The sequence below is a fragment of the Zeugodacus cucurbitae genome, chromosome 6 (genome assembly GCF_028554725.1).
Source record: "Zeugodacus cucurbitae isolate PBARC_wt_2022May chromosome 6, idZeuCucr1.2, whole genome shotgun sequence".
NCBI classification, from domain to species: domain Eukaryota; kingdom Metazoa; phylum Arthropoda; class Insecta; order Diptera; family Tephritidae; genus Zeugodacus; species Zeugodacus cucurbitae.
The window spans coordinates 57,900,570-57,921,777 of NC_071671.1; the positions used below are offsets into that span (position 1 = coordinate 57,900,570).

The 21,208-nt window shown below is 33.7% G+C and overlaps 4 protein-coding genes across 16 annotated transcripts; 3 read left to right on the forward strand and 1 right to left on the reverse strand.

Annotated features, from left to right (window-relative positions):
• The first annotated feature begins 1,310 nt into the window (after nt 1–1,310).
• On the forward strand, nt 1,311–4,565 carry LOC105217166 (holotricin-3). Of its 2 annotated transcripts, XR_008471666.1 has the most exons (4): nt 1,311–1,505; nt 1,574–1,675; nt 1,749–3,948; nt 4,017–4,159. XR_008471666.1 is itself a non-coding variant. In XM_011192044.3 (2 exons), the coding sequence occupies exons 1-2, from the start codon at nt 3,934–3,936 to the stop codon at nt 4,485–4,487; spliced, it is 486 nt and encodes a 161-aa protein (XP_011190346.2). In that variant the 5' UTR covers nt 3,796–3,933; the 3' UTR covers nt 4,488–4,565. The 2 variants fall into 2 exon arrangements, 1 of the variants encoding a protein (XP_011190346.2); XM_011192044.3 differs by lacking the exons at nt 1,311–1,505; nt 1,574–1,675 and having other exon boundaries at nt 3,796–3,948; nt 4,017–4,565.
• Nucleotides 4,566–6,306: 1,741 nt separating this feature from the next.
• LOC105217168 (uncharacterized) lies at nt 6,307–8,072 on the forward strand. The gene is made up of 3 exons (XM_011192046.3): nt 6,307–7,441; nt 7,495–7,628; nt 7,689–8,072. Exons 1-3 carry the CDS (start codon nt 6,489–6,491, stop codon nt 7,874–7,876), a joined length of 1,275 nt encoding a protein of 424 aa, XP_011190348.1. The 5' UTR covers nt 6,307–6,488; the 3' UTR covers nt 7,877–8,072.
• On the reverse strand, nt 7,859–13,910 carry LOC105217171 (uncharacterized). Of its 6 annotated transcripts, none has more exons than XM_054232810.1 (3): nt 13,726–13,870; nt 12,631–12,705; nt 10,523–12,561 (listed from the first exon to the last, which is right to left on the reverse strand). In XM_054232810.1, the coding sequence occupies exon 3, from the start codon at nt 12,549–12,551 to the stop codon at nt 10,626–10,628; it is 1,926 nt and encodes a 641-aa protein (XP_054088785.1). In that variant the 5' UTR covers nt 12,552–12,561; nt 12,631–12,705; nt 13,726–13,870; the 3' UTR covers nt 10,523–10,625. The 6 variants fall into 6 exon arrangements, with proteins under 6 accessions (XP_011190355.2, XP_054088786.1, XP_011190353.2 ...); XM_011192048.3 differs by lacking the exon at nt 13,726–13,870 and adding an exon at nt 12,886–13,018; XM_011192053.3 differs by lacking the exons at nt 10,523–12,561; nt 12,631–12,705 and adding an exon at nt 7,859–10,037 and having other exon boundaries at nt 13,726–13,910.
• On the forward strand, nt 13,187–19,786 carry LOC105217169 (homeobox protein Mohawk). 7 transcript variants are annotated; one of them, XM_029043422.2, is made up of 10 exons: nt 13,187–13,327; nt 14,537–14,780; nt 15,181–15,557; nt 15,622–15,813; nt 15,878–16,029; nt 16,223–16,594; nt 16,808–16,906; nt 17,549–17,685; nt 17,757–17,972; nt 18,043–19,786. In XM_029043422.2, the coding sequence occupies exons 2-10, from the start codon at nt 14,657–14,659 to the stop codon at nt 18,162–18,164; spliced, it is 1,791 nt and encodes a 596-aa protein (XP_028899255.2). In that variant the 5' UTR covers nt 13,187–13,327; nt 14,537–14,656; the 3' UTR covers nt 18,165–19,786. The 7 variants fall into 7 exon arrangements, with proteins under 7 accessions (XP_028899255.2, XP_028899257.2, XP_028899254.2 ...); XM_029043424.2 differs by lacking the exon at nt 13,187–13,327 and adding an exon at nt 13,995–14,133; XM_029043421.2 differs by lacking the exon at nt 13,187–13,327 and adding an exon at nt 14,045–14,308.
• The last annotated feature ends 1,422 nt before the right edge of the window (nt 19,787–21,208 follow it).

The window sequence follows — 21,208 nt, forward strand, 5'->3', positions numbered from 1 at the left end:
GCTAAAAATTATTATTTTTATTAAATTCCATACTATTGGAATATTTTCCGATGACAATGTGTCGGACGTATTTTTGCCACGAAAAATATTTTCATAGTTAGTAGACAAGCTATTGTCGTAGAAACAAAAACAGTAACTTTTAAGAATTTTCCCAGTCCGAAGCATCTTATAAATGTCGGATTATGGACATTCCAATGTCGTTGATGGGGCATAGTCATCTGTTGGTGGCGGTTTTAGCCTGAAATAATATCAAGGAGCTCACTTTAAATGTGAGTAGAAGCGCAGCCAAGGATCTAACAAATCAGTTACGTGCAACTTCGGTGACTTAAAGTGATTTGAGCATTTTCATAATCTCTACCTTAATTCATAACCTATGCCAGTGTTTTGAATATCATATTTTGTTTTTAACTAACAATCTTGTACCGTCATCAACAGAATGAAATATGAATAGTCAAATCCAAATGTGATCCTCAGTGGCCAGCTTAAATTGAAGCGCTGTTGCAATACAACTACTTGTTGTATGTTGTATATACAACTACTTTAACACAGAATCTTCAGAATATTTGATTCTAAACACTTTTTTTTGACGGATTCTTTATCAGTTTTGCGATAGATATATGTAAGTAATGCATCAAGATCAGATCCTACAACTATGAATCAATCTCTAAATCGCAGTATTCTGGATAATCTATCTAGAAATTGTATACCATCTGTCTTAAAATATCGGTTGGGGGATTGTAAATCTGATGTGTTCCAATATTCAGGAAGTGACTGTTGTAAGAACATTGTTTGCATTATAAGGACCTATAATTTAATGTTGACATGTTTTACATACATATACTCGTATTTTATGTAGTGATATGAATGTACATATAAGTTCGACTAAAATGTGTGTATATGGAGCACAGCAACCTTGTCTTCTACTCTTGTTCTATAAGTAAGCGCAGTTACTGGCATCGCAGCTTTAATAGCTTTTGCAGTCCATTGATATGAAGTCTGAAGATCATCGCTGCAAGAATCATTAAATGTCTTGAATAGTTTTCTGATGCCTTTTTCTTCGATCAGAAAATGCTTGTTGCCTACAAAAATCCCCCAATGTGTTACAAGTGGTCACATGTATGTATTTAGATACGCCCAGGCACATTTAACACATTTGTAATAAACATAAATACAGATTTACCTTATATGCAATCAACTGGAAAATAAAATACCAGAAAATCTAAAAGCCAGCTTTCCATGCGATTTTGATTTCTGATCCTCATGCATGGCGATTGCGCTTCGCCAATTTCGCTATATAAGATGCGTCAATTTGTGCAGCCAGATTAGTTCCGATTGCAATTTAGTTGTAAACAAGTCACCTTTTAGCGAATTTTGAACGCTACTGCCCGACAAAGTTCAACGTTTGAGAGGTGTTAATCAATTTGCGAATTTAGTGGTAATTAATAGTGTAAACATACTTACAAAGATATTTTTGCAACAAAAATATGGGGATTAACACTGGAAAGGTAAACGAACACTTAAATGTAACAAATATAAAAAGATGTCTAACAATCTTTAATTTTTTTCAAATCAGAACCTTTTAATTTTTGGCATCCTGTTGCTTATTGGTCAATATAAAAGCGTTAGAGGTTATCCTCAAGCTGCCAAGGCTACAGCGCTAGCTAGCGCCGATGCGGTATATTTTGATTCTATACGAATAATTTTGGAACATTACTAATTTCTATAAATAAATTTTTAAATTAAATTAGCAATCCATTGGCAATAACGCCGGTGCAGTTGCTGTTGCGTCCGCTGATGCCGATGCTGATTTGAAGGGCTCGGAAACCTTTGGTTTCGGTTACTATCCAGGTGTGATTGGTGGTGGCGGTCTGTACGGACAAGGTTTAGGTTATGGCGGCTATGGTTACGGCGGACGTTGGGGTTATGGCGGCTATCATGGCTATGGTGGTTATGGCGGATATGGCGGTTACGGTGGTGGTTACTATCGTCGTCCCATCTTTCCAGTGTGGGGTTGATACTATGTTTGGCTAAATAACTGCAGACTCAACAGTATTAAAAGGCATCGTTTAATGGTTATTATACTTATATATATTACAAATATATTTTCACTATACTTAAAACTTGAAATAATAAAAAAAAAAAAGTTTAAATTGAAAGTAATTAAGTGAAGTTCTAGCAAATAGTACCAATTTGATCAAATTTTACCGAAAAATATAGTTATACTAAGGATATCATTGTCATATAACTGTATTGAGTTATCTCCCGGACAAACCGATCTATATGCTCTCAATAAAGTTATCTAGAAGTTATCATATTATATTTAAAGAGTCAGGGAATACCAATTTCATCCATTTTTGATCCAACCATCAATTCACATTGTATTGAAAGAAACAAATCCTATAAATAATATCTGGGGATATTCAAGTCAGCCAAAAAGGATGGATCATCTTAGATATGGCTGAAAAGTATGTTCTTAATCTAATTCGGAAAAGGATTTACAGCCTGACATCCAGAAATCAACTCATCTCGACATTCTGATAATTTTTATAGGGAGCATAAAAAAAATACAGAAGGCCAAGGTTTTCGGAGCTCTTAGGAAGGACTTAGAGATTTTAACGGAACGTAACGCAGACTTCCGCTTAAAGTCTATAATGTGGATAAATACTTATTTATACGTTGGGTCTCTCCTCTGCTAAAGTTTTTTATACGCATGAGATTGCTTTACTTAAAATAATGATACAAGGAAGTTTCTCTTCAAAGCGACTCTCCGATTGTTTTCTATACTCGTAAGCAAAAACTCATATTAACTCCGGTTTTCTTTATTATTGGTATCATTAAACATTTTGGGTTAACGCTTTTTAATAATATTGTTGCTATAAGAAATTGGTTTTGATTGGTGCTAGGCTAGGTTTGTGTTTTTTCCTTCTTTTGTTTTTGTAGAAACAATAAAATTTATTATTGTTTGCTAATATTATACCCTAAACACAGACATATTTATTAATATTAAGTTTTTTTTAAGGGGTTTACAAGTCGAAGGTCAAACCTACACCAAAATAATATACTTAATCATTATCATTGACGGACATTTACGCTTCATTTTCGGCAACAAAATCATCACAAACAACAATTACAGCAAACACAGTGTAGCGTTATCACTATAAACAAAATATAATTTTTTTCTATTTATTTTGCTTTTTTTTCAAAAAACAACGTGTTTAATATTATTATTTTTGTTTTTGTAATATGCAGATAATATAATTGAATCTAATAGACCCAAATATTATTATTTTTTACCAAATAGTTAATTTTGCATTACGGTTTAATGACTTTGTTCAATTGGTGGCTGCATATTTTTTTATAACGGTATAATTATCTTAAGAACATTATGAAATCTGCTAGTTGGTATTTTAGGGGAACGAAAAGGTCTGGCAGAAATTCGACCAATATACATAAAGTCGACTATAAGTGGAGAAGAAATGTTTTTATATTTTTCCATTTCTATCATTGATATTTTTTGTCCAATATTATCAGGTTTGCGGGTCTCAAAACACCTTATTTATTTTTGGATTAGCGCACAGATTTTCAACAATTGTTTAAATTATTTATGTAAATACGTGCATTGGGTATAAAAAGTACAAACAATTATTTTTCCTCAAAAAACCAAAAAAAAAAAAATAATAATAATAAACAAAGCACTAGAATAAAAATAAAATAAATAAAAGCAACAAATTTAAATGTGAAATTTCGTCATTTGTTATGTTTTTATTTCACATTTCGCTGATAACCCACCAAACTTGTTTCCTATCAGTTAGCTCATCATCGCACCGGTTCATCATACACACGAGTATAAAAGCATCAAGAGTTCTTGAAATTTATTTAGTTTCATTCAAAGATTTAACAATTAAAGAAGTGCTAATAATTGCCGATTTAAGAATGGCAAAAATAATGGTAATAAACACATGCCAAATTAGAGATGTATAAATTATTTACCGTTATACTGGTGTTTTTGTTTTTAGATAATCCTCGCTGTTTGTGTCGCCTTGACAATGGCGCATCCAAATGGTTATGGCGGCGGTTATGGTGGTGGTGGTCATGATGGCGGTCATGGTAGTGGTGGTCATGGTGGTTTCGGTGGCGTAGGAGGCGGTCACAGTGGTGGCAGTCATGGTGGTTACGGTGATGGGGGTTATGGTGGCGGCCACGGTGGTGTAGGAGGCGGACATGGTGGTGTTGGAGGCGGTCATGGTGGTTACGGTGATGGCGGTCACGGCGGCGTTGGAGGTGGTCACGGTGGTTTTGGCAGTGGTGGTCATGGTGGCGTCGGGGGCGGTCATGGTGGTTTCGGTAGTGGTGGTCATGGTGGCTATGGTGGTGGCGGTCATGGTGGTGGTAGTCATGGTGATTTTGGTGGCGTAGGAGGCGGTCATGGTGGTAGCTACGGTGGCTCAGGGGGTTATGGTGGCCATGGTCATGGCGGTCATTATTAAAACGTTGGTTTAAATTCGCACTAAATTGGTTGACGCTTTAAAAGTATTGAATAAAAAAATAAAAACAGTTAAAATATATTTACGGTACTTTTATTGATTACTAAACAAGTCAAAAGCAATCCGTATAATTATTACATAACGATAAAGAATGCATATTTTTTACAGCAAATTTAAGTAAACCTTAAGTTCGGTAGGAATCAGAATTTTCTCAGAAATTTTAGAATTTCAAATTCCTGAAGTCTGCTTCCAGTGCCTGTCACTTCTTCTTTTGCATTCTTACGGAACTCCTTATTCATGATCTGGCATCTCATTTGCTGCAGTCGCTGAAGCTCGAAGTAATTCAACTACAAGCTCACTCCCGGTTGTGTCCACAAACTCATATTAGGACAAGCTTAAGGTTTAAGGGGTTATATCTAGTTAAGAGTCCTAAAAATGAGGTTTTTCAAACATTTTTCCTGAGAAAATGTGTAAATTTATTGTTCTAAAAATTTGTATTCGTATTATGGTAACTTTGAGGAGTTTTGAATAATTTCTTATTAATAAAAATAACAGTTTTTGAAGCTGCAGATCTCCAGGAACCTTTCCCAAAAAAAGGCGTTTTGCGGTGACCCGTACATCTCGTGACAACAATGTTTTGCCAAAGGGCTTTTTGCTATAATTTTGGCCTTAAATTGTGTATAAAAAATATACAAAAAAACTTTGATTAATCTCTAGAAAAAAATATGTAGTTCAGAAATCTTGGAAAGAAATCTTGGTCACCGACTTTCAAAACAATTGATTCCGCAGACCAACTTATTGTAAAACCTTATATATAAGTATCAGTTCTATGGAACTGATTAAATCCTTTCGACGTTAATAATTGTAGTAAGAGATAGTGAAAAATAATGTTTTAAACGTGTTTGACAGGTTTTAGGTTCATTAATTTTTTATCACTAAAAAGGGATGAGTATCCTATTATCTGTATAAATATTTTATAGCAAATAGTATTTTTGGAATATTAATCTGTCGTTTCCGCTAATCTACTCAAATTATAATTAATAATTTTATTTGAATACTTTGCTATATATATAATTCTACATTTATTTCCAAAAATATATATAAACAATGATTTATTTTCATTTATATCTATGTACATATGTATAAACACATATTTATGTGTATATGTACATATATAAATGGGTATAATTGTCATTATTCTTTAAGCTATTAATAATTTATTAACATTTCTTTTTTTAAATCGAAATGTTAGGTTCAACTACGTGAGACGGCGCAAATTTAAATTCATGATTGATAACAATAACACCTAAGCCGGGTTCATTTATAAACGAAATTGAGGAATATATTTGTATATGTATATACATATGTACGTTATTTTTCACTTACATATATATGTATGTACAATGTACATATGTCTTCTATTCATCAATGTTTATACACAAAGTTTAAATTTTGGTTTATATTTATCAAAATGCGTCAGTATGTATGTATGATTGGGCTTTAAATAATAAAAATATATAGTGTGTCTGTATACAGTCGTTGCTGTTGAATTTTACGAAGATCCGTTAGCTTCGTAAATACGGATATTTCAATTATTTAAAAAAAAATATAAACCGAATATGCATACTATCCAGATTTTATATGAATATGAATATAGTTGATTGAATGTAGTAGTTGGCGGAACTATATAGTTCTTCTATATGGTCATTAAACAGTAGTTATGAAACCCATTCGTTATAATTGTAATCTCTTTCTATTTTTTCTTAACTTGTCATTTGTAATAACTCATATTTGGCAGCTCTGTGTTTCACTTTGACAAACACCTGATTTCTTTGACCAAAACAAATCGATTGTTATTACGCGTTTTTCTGGTCTTTTTTCCAATCAGCGCGATAGGCGTGAGAAAGTGTGTATTGAATAATAGTTGAAAATGAAGTAAAAGTTTTCTTTAAATAATTGAAATAAACTCGGTGCGGTGTATAGGTGTGGCGTATAGTTTTCATCATGGCCATGTTGACGCGTCGTACCTCACCCGGTTCACCGAAAGCTTTACAACGTTTACAAAACTGCATATCCTTTATCTGGCCGTCTTTGCATGCAGGTACTACTCAAGATCATAGAATACAACGTAAGTCCACACAATTGGACAGCATCGATTGTTTAACGAATGAACTAGTTAATCGTAATTCAAAGAAATGGGATGAACTAAGAGACACACTTATTAAGAAAACCAACAAAAGTGAGTTGAGTGCACACAACTTTAGTGATGGTAGCGATATGGTATCCACAAGTTTCGGTCAGAATGTAAACATTCTCTCTAAAGGTGTTGTTAGCGATCTGCAGGCTATACGTTCACCACAATTGGGGCTGGACATACGTTCGTTGTCTCAAGCGCAACTGGACAATTTATTATTATCTACGGTGGAAATAAAAAATAAACCAGATTTCCTATACCTTATAAGGCAATGCTTACGTCATAAGCAGCTACCATCCAATGAAGTACTATTGGCTTGCCTCAAATACCTCATGCAGTTGTGTCGTTTGCAACAGATTGACTCATTGGCAGATTTGTGTAAAATACATAAACATCCACTTGTTAAAACATACGCCAACTTCGCACCGTTCAAAGCGATGGCACTCTGGCGAAGTGGAAGTGCAGATATCGCTTTAATGACATTACATCGTGGCTATGGCGATTGTATGGAAACGGATGAGGGCAGAAGAATGGCACGTAATGTATTTCGTACGATTATTGAGGAGACATTAGTGCAAAAGAGCGATGCTGTCTTAGTGTCGTTGTTGCAAGTGGCACGCTCAATCTATAAAGAACAAAAAGATATTTTCGTGGTGGCCTGTGTGTGGAAACAGTGCTTTGCTAGTGAATGGTTTTGTGATCAGAAATCCGCAGCGGACCTTTACGAACATTATAAGGAATTGCAACAACTTGTGGCCAGACGGTATGTTAGTGTGTTTTTCTTTTGTTAATGACAACATTAATTTTCGTTTACAGTTCAAGCTCTCTTTGTTCATCATTTCTACGTGCTAATAATGTGGATGCTGTGCATCGACTAATTGAAGCGTTTTTGCAAAATGAGCAACGCGAAGCGTGCGCAAATTGTCTCGGACAATTGTTTAATCACCAATGTGAGTAATATTCTTTCATGTTTGGAAAAACTTTGTATTCAACTCCTTCTAATTTTACAGATTTGCGTAGTGATTTAAGAGCCTGTGCCGAGATCATCAAATCCTGCAGTGAGCTCGGAATGCCACTAAGCGAAGTACAAAATGAACAGTTTTTAAGTTTGTTCCTCAATCAGCCGGCAACCACTGCGGCGCGCAATGTCGGTGGTCATCAATCAAAACCAATTAAAGAGTTTCAGTATAAATTTTGAAATCACGAAAACAATATACCTACAGGTGATACATTTGTTTATCACCGTGTGAAACTTTTTAAAGTAAGCGAAACATATTCAATATTTGTTGTTAAATAGAGCAATGATTCTCTTTACACCTTTCGTAAACTTGCACCTAGATTTAATGGTTCACTATTCAAAGTTCTAAATAAAGCAATAAATAGTTCAATATTAATTAGTATTATTTATTTATATTTCGCTTTGTATTAATCTATTTCATTTTACGATGTTGATAAATACAGTTACATTAAGATCTTTTGCTAAGATTCGGGTAGATTAGTAATTCCCATACAATCATTACAACGTGTTATCAAATGCCGGTAGCATAGCGCCCTTAAACACTGCTGACAGCGCGTACGCGTGTGATATATCGAACATATGGCGCAGCGTTGTCGTCGCTCCATCGTCTTGGACATCAGCACTAAACCCTCGGGTAACTTTATTTTCTCCAATGGCACAAATCCTTCACATGAATTCTTTTTGGCTTCCTCACAAGCTTTTAGTAACAGTTTTTCGTTGGATTCTCCCAGTATCTCGCAAATTTGTAGTTTTTGTGTTAGCGTAAGTTTGTTTTTATTTTCCAGTTGTCTTTTTAACTGCATTTGCGTTAGATAAAGCCCCAGATCGCGTTGAAATTCACGTTGAGTTGGTGAGCTTTCGTCACAAGACGCGGATAGTCGTAAGAGTATCCAGGCGTTTAAAGCAGCAAAGTTCATAATGTTATGAAATATTAATAAAGATATGTTTTGAGGCATATCAGGCAAAGCATAAATAGTACTGAATGTATCGATTGCTTCTTCAAAGTGTTTACAAGAAAACTTATTAAGTTCAAAGAGGCGTTCTATGGCCACATTTCCAGCTAGACCACAAGAGAGCATAAAAATTGCATCTTCTCCGGCAAGACGTTTTATACAACCGATGTCTGAATACAGTTTTTGTGCACTCTCTTTTACTAAAAGTGTTTTAGGAATTTCTTCGGATTCTTTTGGCAATGAGCCAACCACTGTCAAACTTCTTTCCAATAGCTTCGATACAATTTCCGCGCTTGTATAATTCTCGGGCAAGGTAACATTGCGATTACTCCCCTTAATATCCACTACTAATTGAAGAATGCTCTGTTCGTGTGTTTCCCTAGTATTTGTTGTTTGTTGTGTTATTAATCCATTACAAACATACAGCGATTTAGAATCGCATAATAGTGTAAGATGCGAGCTGTTTATATCAGGGTACAATTGAATTGTTTTTTCGTGTACTACGCAATTGCCACTTGGTGCATAATAAGATCGGCAGTTTGTCAGAAATTTTTGCCATATCTCTTCAATATGAATGGAGTTTTTAAACTTTCGCTTTCCCGAACTCATTGAACTGAATCTCAAACATTTGGTTAAAAATTCAAAACGTTTCCACGTCATAGTGGCTCGAAATATTGAATTTCCCAACTCAAATGTCCATAGTTCACTTAAAGGACCCGGTTTCGCAGTATTACGAAAAATTCCACAAAGATAATTTAAACCAATCCAAGCGCGTAGTTCTATAATATCAGTGGGTTTTTCAAATGCGGACTTTCCTTTATGATTTCGTATTTCTTCGTTAGTACATGTAAGAATAGTGGTTAAAATGCCGTTATCCATTAATAATAACCAAGTTTCGAGCGAATTTTTAGCTTTTCTGGCTGGCCCCTTTCCAGTTGGTTGTAGTTGTATATTGGAATTAGTTGTGCTTGCGCGTTTACATATTGCTTTATTTACACTCCAGACACGTCCGCTGGGCGCTTTAAATTCCCTACAAACCTTTGCCCTTTTACTACGACATGGCATTTCTGTTAGCTCAGATGATTCATCGTTACTACTCTCTTTCAAAAAGTCGTCATCTTCGTATTCACCTTGAAAGTGCGATGTTAAAAGCTCTTCCTCATTATCATTAAGCGGGTCAACACAATCGTCTTCGAGTTCTTTTTCACTAAAGGACGGCTTCACTTCATCTTGTGAAATGGAATCGCAATGTTCTGCATATTCTGACTCTACTTTAAAAATTTGTAATGATAGTTTATCAACTTCCTCCTCGGTATTAGTGAGCTTAGTAGGATATTCGTCGGAATTACTCATCATTTACATTATATTATATCTCTGCTACCAAAAGGCTACAAGTAGAGAAAAGGGTTAAGCAGCAATTAGCATAGTCTCATTTAATCAAACGTGTTTTATTTTTAATGAATTACTACTTGTGGATTACACTTATATGTATACACTTTACACTGCCGCTCTTTCTCACTTGAATAACTACGTTTTCCTTGTTCAAATTACTTGACTTACTTATATAGTAAAATCCAAGTTAAATCTAAATAAATGCTTAATGCCGCTTGGGGATTGTCGATAACAATCAGCTGTTGTGTGGCTCGGGAAAAATCGTTGTTATCGACTTACTGCTGATTTCATTTCCCTCTTTTCATTCCGTTTCCGTATTATGGTCCAAACCGGCATAAAGTGCGCGTTTTACATTGCAGGAAACCATTTTAAATTTAAGTTTACTGATTTTGTAAGGTGACGCCGTAACCGGGAAACATATATTTATAATTTAAACATTTATTTGAGGCTAATACGAGACGAGAATAAGAATGTATGTATGTATTTTTCGTTTTAACATTTTATTACATATATTTTTCTATCCATATTAGGATTTAAGGAATTATAAATGTATTTATCAAAAATAATAATACAACTACTATATATTAAGGGTCGCTATCATTCCGATGTCCCTCATTATCGCTATCACTTATGACTGTCTCTGATTTGTCTAGATCTGCAGTTGTATCTGTCTCCATTTCCGGGACACCTGTACAATCGCGGCACCGCTGTATAAAATGTTTTTGGCAAAGCGGACGCAAGCACTGTTGGCACCGCGTTTTTGTTTTTCTTGAATTTTTACTCGGACACATTCGACAACATAGACGGGTTTTCAAGTTTTTCGGAAATAGTTTAATGCCGTCCGGTATCTTCATTTTGTCCGTTGGTAAGTAGACAAAGTTTGTATCTTTATGTGCCTCGGCTGTGACGCTGGCAAATAGTTCTTCAGTGGGTTCACCCAGCACTTCGGAAATTTGCACTTTTTGCGGCAATGTTAGACGATTAGAATTAAGTTGACGTTTAAGTTGTTGCTGTGTTAGGTATAGACCAAGATGACGTTGAAAGTCTCGTTGTTTTATGCTGTTATCACCATTCGTTGAAAGCACAAAAAGAATCCATGAATTTAGCAACGCATAGTCTAGTATGTTTTGAAAAAAATTTGGCTGTATATGCACATCATTCTGTGGTATAGCATTTCCTGTGGAGTACATACATCTTGCTTTGTTGTAAGCCTTGCAAGCATCACAGCTTAAGCTGTACAAACGTTCAATTTTTATTGTTTTTGGTATGCCACTAGCCAAAAATATTTCTGTATCACTTTGACTTATTATTAACGTGATGGGATCAGAGTATAACCTACGCCAAGTATTGTTAAATGCAGAATCTGCTGGCAGCTCTGAAGCATTATTTGGGAATACTCCTAACACAGACATATCCAATTCCATCAGTTTATTCGTAAGTTCTATAGTAGTGAATTTTGGAGGAAGTACTATATTTCGTCTGCTTCCTGTTATGTCGGATATTAGTCGTAGCACATCCCGTTCTCTAAAACCACCTTTAGGGTTAAACATCGCATTGCACATATAAAGTGTCTTTGCATCACATAGCATTAATAATTGCGATTCATCTTTTGAATTTGTTAAATTAATGCTCACTTCGTCAACGGTACAATTACCACTTGGTGCATAATATGAACGAGAATTTACTAAAAACTTATTCCATATATCCATTATTGGCTGTGTATTATTTTTCTTTGCTTTCATATCATTTTCACCAAACCTCAAGCATTCGTATATAAACTTAAATCTTTTTAGTGACATTGTAGCTCTGAAAACAGCATTCCCCAATTCCAGTGACCATAACTCATCCAGTGGTCCATTATGTGTAGCATTACGAAATATGCCACAAAGGTAATTGAGACCTATCCAAGCGCGGAACTCAACCGCATCGATTAATCGTTGATGTGGCGATTTGACTTTTCTTTGCTTTATTTCTAAGTTGGTGTGGTGTACAATTTGAGTAATAATCTGTTCATCAACGAGTAAACTCCACATTTCTAGTATACTGCTTATTGTATGGGCGGGCCCTTTACCTTTAGGTTGTAGCAATTGTAATGCAGATTGAAAACTTTTATTGTCAAATTTATTCGTTCTTGTCGTGCTCCATAAAAAACCATTGCGACCTTTTAACTCAACTTGTCCACGTTTTCGCTTGTTAAGATGACTTGTTGCATTGTTTTCATTATCATCACTTTCATCGGTATTTAGAATTTCAGTATCCTGATATGTATATGTGTAGTTATTTTGTGAAGTAATTTCGACATTATTAAATAAAGGATCGATGCAGGTCTCGGACTCCTCCTTGAAACTTTCACACCTTGGATTTACATCCATTACTGTATCAAATTCTGTTATATTTTCGGGAATAGATTTCAATACTTTAAGTAATGCATCGCACGACTGATTGTTTGCATCCTCGTCTGAATCATTTGGGTGTTTTATGTTGGCCAGTACCTTTGATGAAAAGCTCATCTTTGTAGATCTGATATAGATAAATACAACTTTTTGTTTAAAACATATTTCATATGGAGTAAATAAACAAGTCACTTACACGACCTACACAAAATATAAGGGGTTAATTTGATATCCAGGGTTGCAATAGTGTTGAATTAAACTCCAATTGGCGCTTAAATTTCATCGGAATGAATTTATTATTTATCAATGGAATAATTTGCTTTATAATTCTTTACAAGAAAAGCTAACTCAATTTATGCAAAATAAATAAAATATGAGTAAAATTGAAGGAAATGTAATTTCCACAACCTTTAGAAAATGCATAGCAAAACAAATGGATAATTGCACCTACATCTTTCTCAATTCTTTAGCTACGAATTCGTTACCAAAACGGAATTGTAAAGGCGCAAAAGCGAAGTGAATTCTGCCTTCGTTCGCTGCTTCGGCTGTCAAATCGGCTCTAGCTAGATGTTCGTTTCGTCTACTATTTGATAGCATTTTAGGTATTGAATGGAAACGTTTGTTGTATGGTTAACGCAATCGGTGGGAAATTGTGAAAATTTCGCGAACATATAAATCGAAAATAGATATCAAATTGAAAAGTGATCTGTAAAATTGAAGACCTAAAATCGTTGTTTTGTGTGTACACAATAACAAAATTTGTGCGTTGAAAATGTCAAATTGACATTTTTGACTAGTTGACGGACAAAACTTCATTTTTTCTGCTTTGTGAAAAATTATCGGTATTTCGCTGTGTCTACTGCTTCTATTTGACATTCAACGACATTTGAGAGGTATGGAATATAGATATTGGTGATGTCAACTTATCCTATGGAACCACACAAGCGCTAAAGAAATTAAATCAAGAAAGTATAAAGCTTTTGGACAATATCATACAATTATTGGAATACCGTATTTTGTATTGTAGATATTATAACGTCTCGCCCATCTTGCGCAGAAGTTTGATTAATGTATACCGCACTTCTGACCTATTTTCTGTATATGTATATTGTGCATAAATGGAAATTGCGTATCTTAACTGAATATAATTATTTATAAACTAAAGCGTGCCTAAATCATATGGAAGTGTTGGGTATATTTTTCGGTGGAAGAATATTTCTACCCACTACCTTAACTACACAACCCCATTGGGTGCTAGAACATGCTTATATTTACATCGATATTTGCTCACATATTGCATTTTTAACCGAGGTATTCCAATGACGTTTCCTTCCAATTGCATTTTTCTATACGTCACTTTCTCACAAATTCTTTTGTTTCCGCCATTTTGACAAAAGAAACGAAATATCGCTTTTGCTTTTAAATTTTATTCCTCTTCTGCTAATTCTATTTTCGTTCCAATAACACAAAAAGAGGTTGAGGAAATGTGAATATAGCTGTTTCATTCACACTTTCAATCGGTATGGTGTGAAACGTCATGGAGAACATATATGGCAACTGTCAAACGCGTGCTTCATTTTCGTGGCGTTCAAGTTTATTGAAGGGAAAAAGTTTGAAGTTTAATTAGTCAAAAATCGCAGTAGAAATTGACGTTTTGTGGATTTTGTATACAAATGCATGTCAAAAGCCACTGGAGCCGGTAAACTACTGTAGAAAAAGGCAATTCTAGAGCTATCTAGGAAAACTATTGGATGCATCCAAGCAACTGCTGACTTGCGTTCCCAAAGGCAACTTTGTTCAAATACATTGATTTTAGAAAAACGCTTAAATCACATTTAAGAGACAAACTCACTTCAACAATCAAATATCAAATAGTAAGCAGACGTTTGGCGGCATATTTTAATTTTGACTCTAGAATTGAATATTTCAATTTTGAATTTTGTAAAGCGCTCTGATTTTTGATTCGAATCAATCATTTAAATAGAAAATATATCATTGTACGTGAAGCAATTTTTTACACGACTTGTAAATGTTTTAACTCGTTTTACATAAGTTTTCAAAGGATATATACAATTTAGAATTCGATTTTGTATCATTTGCAGATTACGCATTGGCACGTTTCAACAAGCATTAATAAGAAGCTTGCTAATATATGTAAATGATTCTGTAGCATCGATCGTGCTGGTTATAGGAGGAAACATTCACAGTTCTAAACGTACAAAATGCTTTCGCCGGACACATTGCATCACGAAGAAGTTAACTTGGCGTTAGACCGACAAGTACGCCAAGATATACAGGATATGGCGCAAGAGGCGCAAATACAAGCACAGATTATCGCGCACGAAGGTAAATATTAATCATACTATTGTATGTAATAATAAATATACACTGAGGCTATGCTAGCAAAATCGCTATGTGCCTCTAGTAATTGTGTACACATTAAAGACTTTATTTTATGTGAGGCAGTAGCGTTTGCCAATGCTTAGTATGGAATGACAGTCACTTGACGTCGCTATGCCGACATGTCAAAATAAGCAATTTGACAAGGGAATGTCACTTGCATGCGAAAGTATAAAAAGGCTGTAATTTATAGACATTGCACACTCAATTTCAAGTATTGATTATGTGAAGTTACTACATTGAATCAGCAATAGTTTTTCTGCTAAGCGGCATCAAGTGACTGGTACTAATTAACGTCAATTGCAGAATCGCTTATAAAAACCGTTTTTTATATCTTTATTTGTAGCGCGTGATCGCTTTCAATCTACATCGAGCGTTGAGGAAGATGGCCAAGAAGATATCGAGCATGATGGTGTCACCGTTTTGGGTGTTGTTGAGGCGGATGATGATGAGGACGGACATCATCATGAAAATATTGTTGAAGAAGATTTGACCGAACACGATTTGTCGGACATGCATGATGTCAAAGATTTCAAGGATATGCTAATGGAATCCAATGATGGCAATGCAGACAACTCTTCAATGCGCAAACGACGTGGCAACCTACCAAAACAGTCTGTTAAGATTTTGAAGCGTTGGCTATATGAACATCGTTACAATGCATACCCCAGCGATGCAGAGAAATTTACACTCTCACAAGAAGCTAATTTGACCGTACTGCAGGTGAGTTATTAAATGTCATGTGTTTGTTAATAACTACGTTAACTTTTGTTTTGTACAAATAAAGGTTTGCAATTGGTTTATCAACGCACGTAGACGCATACTGCCCGAAATGATACGTCGTGAGGGCAATGATCCGCTACACTTCACAATTTCAAGGCGCGGCAAAAAGCTGAACTCATCATTAAATTCATCAAATAGCCTTAATGCAAGTGGTAATGTACCAAATCCTATTACGGGTAGTCCAGCCTCCGAAGTGGTAAGTATTTTTAATATAAATATGAATTAAAAATTTAATGGAATTTATTTGTTTTTTACTACAGATCGTTGGCGCGACGGAGGAGGTTGAGGGTGATGAGGTGCATGATGGCGTCGCAAATGTACTAACGGCGTTGGGTCATTTCGTGCAGACGCCTGGTGGCCACATGGTCAAAGTGGAACCAGACATGGAATACGACGATAGTGTAATTTATAGGTATGTCCAACGAAATTCCATGTTTTAATTTAAAGTTGCACTTTTGCTGAGCTATTTATTATATGTATATGCATTTTGCACTTGTCAACCTCATTAATGCATTAATTACTAAACATTGCCTTTATTTTAATCAAATCTACCATCAATCAATCGTATAATTGAAACTGACCAATTAACAATCATGTGTGAATAGGTGGCAGCAGGCGATTGCCGCCAATCCGCAAGGCTTTCAAAATTTACATCCACAAATTCAAGCGAAAATTTTGGCAAAAATTCAAGCCGCTAAACAAAGGCAAACGGCCGCAAATGCTGCTGCTGCTGCACAACAAATGCAACAACAGCCTGCATACAATACTAGCGCAAGCGTTATACAAACTGCAAATACGGCTGCTGCTGCTGCTGTTGCGGGTATCCCAAGTTCACCGCCATCTTCAAGCAACTCTTCTGCGGCAAATTTTCAGTATACCAACAATACGAAATACTTCTATTCTCAAACACTCAATCAAATTTTCCACATCCAGAATAGTATGCCGCAAACGAATATTTCACATTTCAATTCGTTGAGGTAGTGCGATAATGGCTTGTTGTTGCAAATGCATTGTTTTCTTAATTGCTATTGTTTGTTTATTGTTTTGGTTGCTGTAGGTGGGGTTGATTCATTGTTTGTTTTTATAATTTCATGTAATTTTATGTTGCAAATTAGCTAATTGTTCATTTGTAAAGCAAATAATGCCAAAATTTCAAATTCAATTATGTCTTGTATTTTACACTCTTACAGATCTGAAGATGACAGCATCAACGAATATGATTCGTGTGAGCCGCAAAGTGAGGAGGAAGGCAAATTTGAAAGCTCAGACGCTTGGCAAAGCGTTATGAAGTAAGTTTGAATAAACAAAACACAACAAGCATTTAACTACACCGATTTTAATCTCTTAATTCTGTAGTCAAATTATCGTAGCTCACTTGTAAATATGTTGTACAGTTTTTGAAATTAATTTTTTTACTATTTATTTATTAAGAAATATGTATTTATTTTCTTTTTATAATATAAAAGGTGTAGTTAATTGTCTCTGATTTCATACTTTCTTGTTTACTATTATACTTCTTTGAAATTTTCTTTCTATCTTTTTTTTTTTTTGCTCAATATGTTTTTCGAAAATTTGCGTTTTTTACACGTATTTTTTGGTCTACAACCCATATCTATTGCCTGCCTGCAACTTTTCAAAATTTTTCCAACATCAATAACACCACCACCACCACTGCCACTATGATTGTATCACAACAAAAAAAAAAAAAACAAACACATATAAACTATAAACGTAACACATCACACGGAAAAACATCAACCTATTGTTAAACTCTACGTCACGTGTGTGTTTGGTTGTTGTTCATCAAAACAAATTTCCCACCCACCTCTACGTTCCCTCGCTCATTTTTGGTTATTCATTTGGCTGTGTACACTCTTGTCCCGAAAATGAATGCGTACACTTATTTCGTCTATTGAACGTTTCTTTTACGGGACTGTTTTCAGTACCGAGGAAGTAACGACCTCTAGTCCAACTGCAACGAATAACACCTATTGGACGACGGCCTCACATCCGCATACGACGACAGCGCAATCTCATGCATTAGGTGTTACGGGCGCAACAACAACAGGTACAGTTGTTATTGTTAATTTTATTTCAATTAAAAATTTTTATATTTTTAATGTCTCCCCTTCTTCACAGGCAACAATGTGATATCGGCTGCCAATGTGAATGCGCTGGTAGCGCCAGTTGAATTGAAATCCGAACCGGGCGTAACAGTGGGCGCTGAAGCCACCGTTGTCACGTCGGGCATTTCAAATGCGTCTAACAGTAATAATAATAGCGCAAATGTTACAAATAATAATACAATTACATCAACCGTACAGGTCATACATCCTGGCAGTCATTTAGTGAAAGGTTTGTGCTTTTTTTCTACTATAAAATTTGAAAATATTTTTATTTGTTTCTTTGGATTTTTGTCCTATAGGTGTCATACGCGACGATAAAGATAAATTCAAATGTTTGTACCTGCTGGTGGAGACGGCAGTGGCCGTGCGCCAACGTGAAAAGGAGCAAGAAGATGAAGATGTGCATGTGCTCGGGAATTAGTTGGCCTCCTAATAACGCAATTAACTATAAAATTTGAAACGTAGAAATTCACACACACACACATAGAAACTGTTTGCAGTAATATGTCTTTTGTATAGTGTCTAACATGTGTAATTAAGCCTTTGCACCAGTTTTATTTATGCTGAATTTCTGTTAGCTCTTTTGGTGACACTTGTAGCACTAGTTAGTACCATATATTTAGCACAATAATCGTCGACCATATTTGCTGCTTACTACTAATGTTCAATATTCAATATTTAATTTGCTGAAAACTTATGTGCTACACATTCGTTTTTGTTTTTTTTTTCAGTTTAATTTCACAACAAAATGCATTAATTTATCGAATGTTTTAAATGAATTACATTAAACGCGTATTATCAGTTTCTAATGCTTAAGTTCTTTGTATACTTGGTTGCAGATTCATTTTTTATATTTACAAATTATTACATGAAAATACGCCAATTTGCCAAATAGCCACCAATAATAATAATAATAATAATAAATGATTTTTCTGTAAGTTTTCCCATTTTTCTATTTTCACAAAAGTGCAATTAGTCATTGCATTAGTTAAATTTATAGTAATTTTAATAACAATGTGCCGTAACAAGGGATTGTCGCAACAATTAATAACTTTGTGCTCTGCACTCTGCATACAATTTGTGGATTTCTTATAGTTTTATTTTTTTTAAATTATTTAACTTTTTTTATTGCAATATCTATAAATTACACAACTTTTTGTTGCATTGCATGTAAATTTAAATTTAAAACTGTGTGTAATTAATTTTCGCGCATTATTTTTCTACTTTTCCTTTATATTTTCTTCCGTTGCTAGAGCAAATGAAACACAGCTTCTGTGTTGATAAATTATATGGTAACTGCCACATTGCATCATTTGAAACTGTCAAAATAAATTATGCGAAAATATTTAACAGCTCAACTAATTAAGTTTGAGGAATACAGATGCGCGGCGGAAATCAAGATTTAAACATAAATTGTATGCGTTTCTGTTTAACTTCTCGTTTTCATAAAAGAAAATATCTTTTAACTACCCGGTGCAGTGTGGCGTACAGCTTAAATAGCTGCATAATAAAAAACAAAATAATTAAAATTTAATTTTACAAAAGCATTGAAATGCATAAATGTACCATATTTCAAAGTTTTTACTTATAAAACTTAGTTAATAAGTATTTTACTTAAGCGCGTTGTACACATGTAAATTACTAGCAACAAAGCAGAAGAAGAAAAACTTGTAAACAAAAATATAAAAGCATAAATAATTAATTTCGCTATTTAGAAAAAAAATGCAAAAAAAAAAAATTCGAAAATATTTTGTACTCTTTATCAGACCAGCAACTAAGCCTAGACATTAAGCTTTATTTTAAATGCTTACTTTTCAACCTGCTAACTTTTTCAGTTCTACGTCATAGTTATAGTGTCGCTAAACAGGTACTAATTTCTTAATTTCTGTCTATCGTATTACGAAAATGTGTACAGAAATTTAGCAAACAAATTATAAAATTTACCTAAACTTAATTAAAGAATATATAATACAAAGATAAATATGCGAAATTTGTTAATCATAAAATAAGTAATAATAATAATAAATCATATACACAAATAAATCACAATTTGTGAATTTGAAATAAAAATCTAAAAGAGAAATTGTAAACTTTTAAGTGTTCTTATATGTATGTATGTATATATGTATGTAACTTTATCTGTCCCAAGCAGCTCTACAGCAAAAAACTGTTTGAATGCATAATTTTTGCCTTCCTGCCATTGGACAGCTGGTATGATTTCTACATTTTACCGTTATATATATTACCGTTTCTTGCTTTTTTACAGCGCTACACAAACAACTGTGGTTTATAACTTCTACATATTAAAATTTTGAAATTTTTTTGGTGTTTTGCATGAAGGCGAATTTCAAGCAACCGTAAAAGTACATAAAAATTGTTGGGATTATAAAAAAATATAGCAAGAAGAATCTTCGCGAGTTAGAAAACATAAAAGAATACTCTTTGGACCTTTATATTGTTGTAAGTGTAAAAGTTTGGAATTTAAGAAATAAACTGTATCACGTTTGACCTTTTGTGTCATTTGTCATTTTGTGTCTTTTGTTCTCATCAACGAGCAATGAGGTCTCATCACCCAGCAATGAGTTTTTCGATTTTTTTATGGATTAATCTACAATGTACTCGTAAGTGATCTACACAACCTGCATAAATATTTATTATTCCAACATGCCAACTCCAAATTCGAATTCAGCGGGACTAGGAGTAAACAGTGGTATTATTTCATTATTTTAATTATTATTTTTTTTAATTCTTTATTACAAATTATTAATTTCTCTGAATTGATTTCTATTTATTAAATAGTTTTTATATACAAATATATTTATATATAATAAAAAATTATTATTAATTTTAATTATGATATAATTATTAAATTTATTATTATTTTTAATCAAATATTATTGTTAATTGTTTATATATTTTATTTAAATTGTATTTTTACACTTTATGTATTTTTTATATTGTTTTTAATTTTTTTATATATTTTTTTCTTTTAAATTTTTTTTATATTTTTTTTTTACATTTTTTTTTATATGTATATATTTTTTTAAAATTTTTTTTATATATATTTTTTTTAATTTTGTATTTTTTTTTAATTTATTTATTCATTTTTATTTTTTTTATTATTTTTATTTTTATTTATTATTTTTATTTTGTTTTTATTTTGACTCATACATACATATGCACATACCATTATTTTTATAGTTTGATTTCATATTTAGTTTAATTCATATTTCCAACATTCACACTTCTTTATTTTATAGTTTCTTCGATTTTTATTTGCTCTTTACTACATATTATAATACTATTATTCTTGCTTCCAACTTTTGCCTACATTTCACTTTGTTTTCCTCACTCAACTACATACATACATACATACAGATGTGCGCATAAAAATAAATACTTTCAATGGCTTTTGGTGTCAGCCCCATTCATTAAGCCGGCATAACTGCAAGTTGTCTCAGCAAA

Coding starts and splice junctions, on each gene's coding strand:
- LOC105217168 (XM_011192046.3), top strand. CDS start 6,489: ATGGCCATGTTGACGCGTCGTACCTCACCCGGTTCACCGAAAGCTTTA. Junction 7,442..7,494: donor CAACAACTTGTGGCCAGACG/GTATGTTAGTGT, acceptor TTTCGTTTACAG/TTCAAGCTCTCTTTGTTCAT. Junction 7,629..7,688: donor ACAATTGTTTAATCACCAAT/GTGAGTAATATT, acceptor CTAATTTTACAG/ATTTGCGTAGTGATTTAAGA.
- LOC105217171 (XM_054232810.1), bottom strand. CDS start 12,551: ATGAGCTTTTCATCAAAGGTACTGGCCAACATAAAACACCCAAATGAT.
- LOC105217169 (XM_029043422.2), top strand. CDS start 14,657: ATGCTTTCGCCGGACACATTGCATCACGAAGAAGTTAACTTGGCGTTA. Junction 16,030..16,222: donor GACGATAGTGTAATTTATAG/GTATGTCCAACG, acceptor ATGTGTGAATAG/GTGGCAGCAGGCGATTGCCG. Junction 17,973..18,042: donor TGGCAGTCATTTAGTGAAAG/GTTTGTGCTTTT, acceptor TTTGTCCTATAG/GTGTCATACGCGACGATAAA.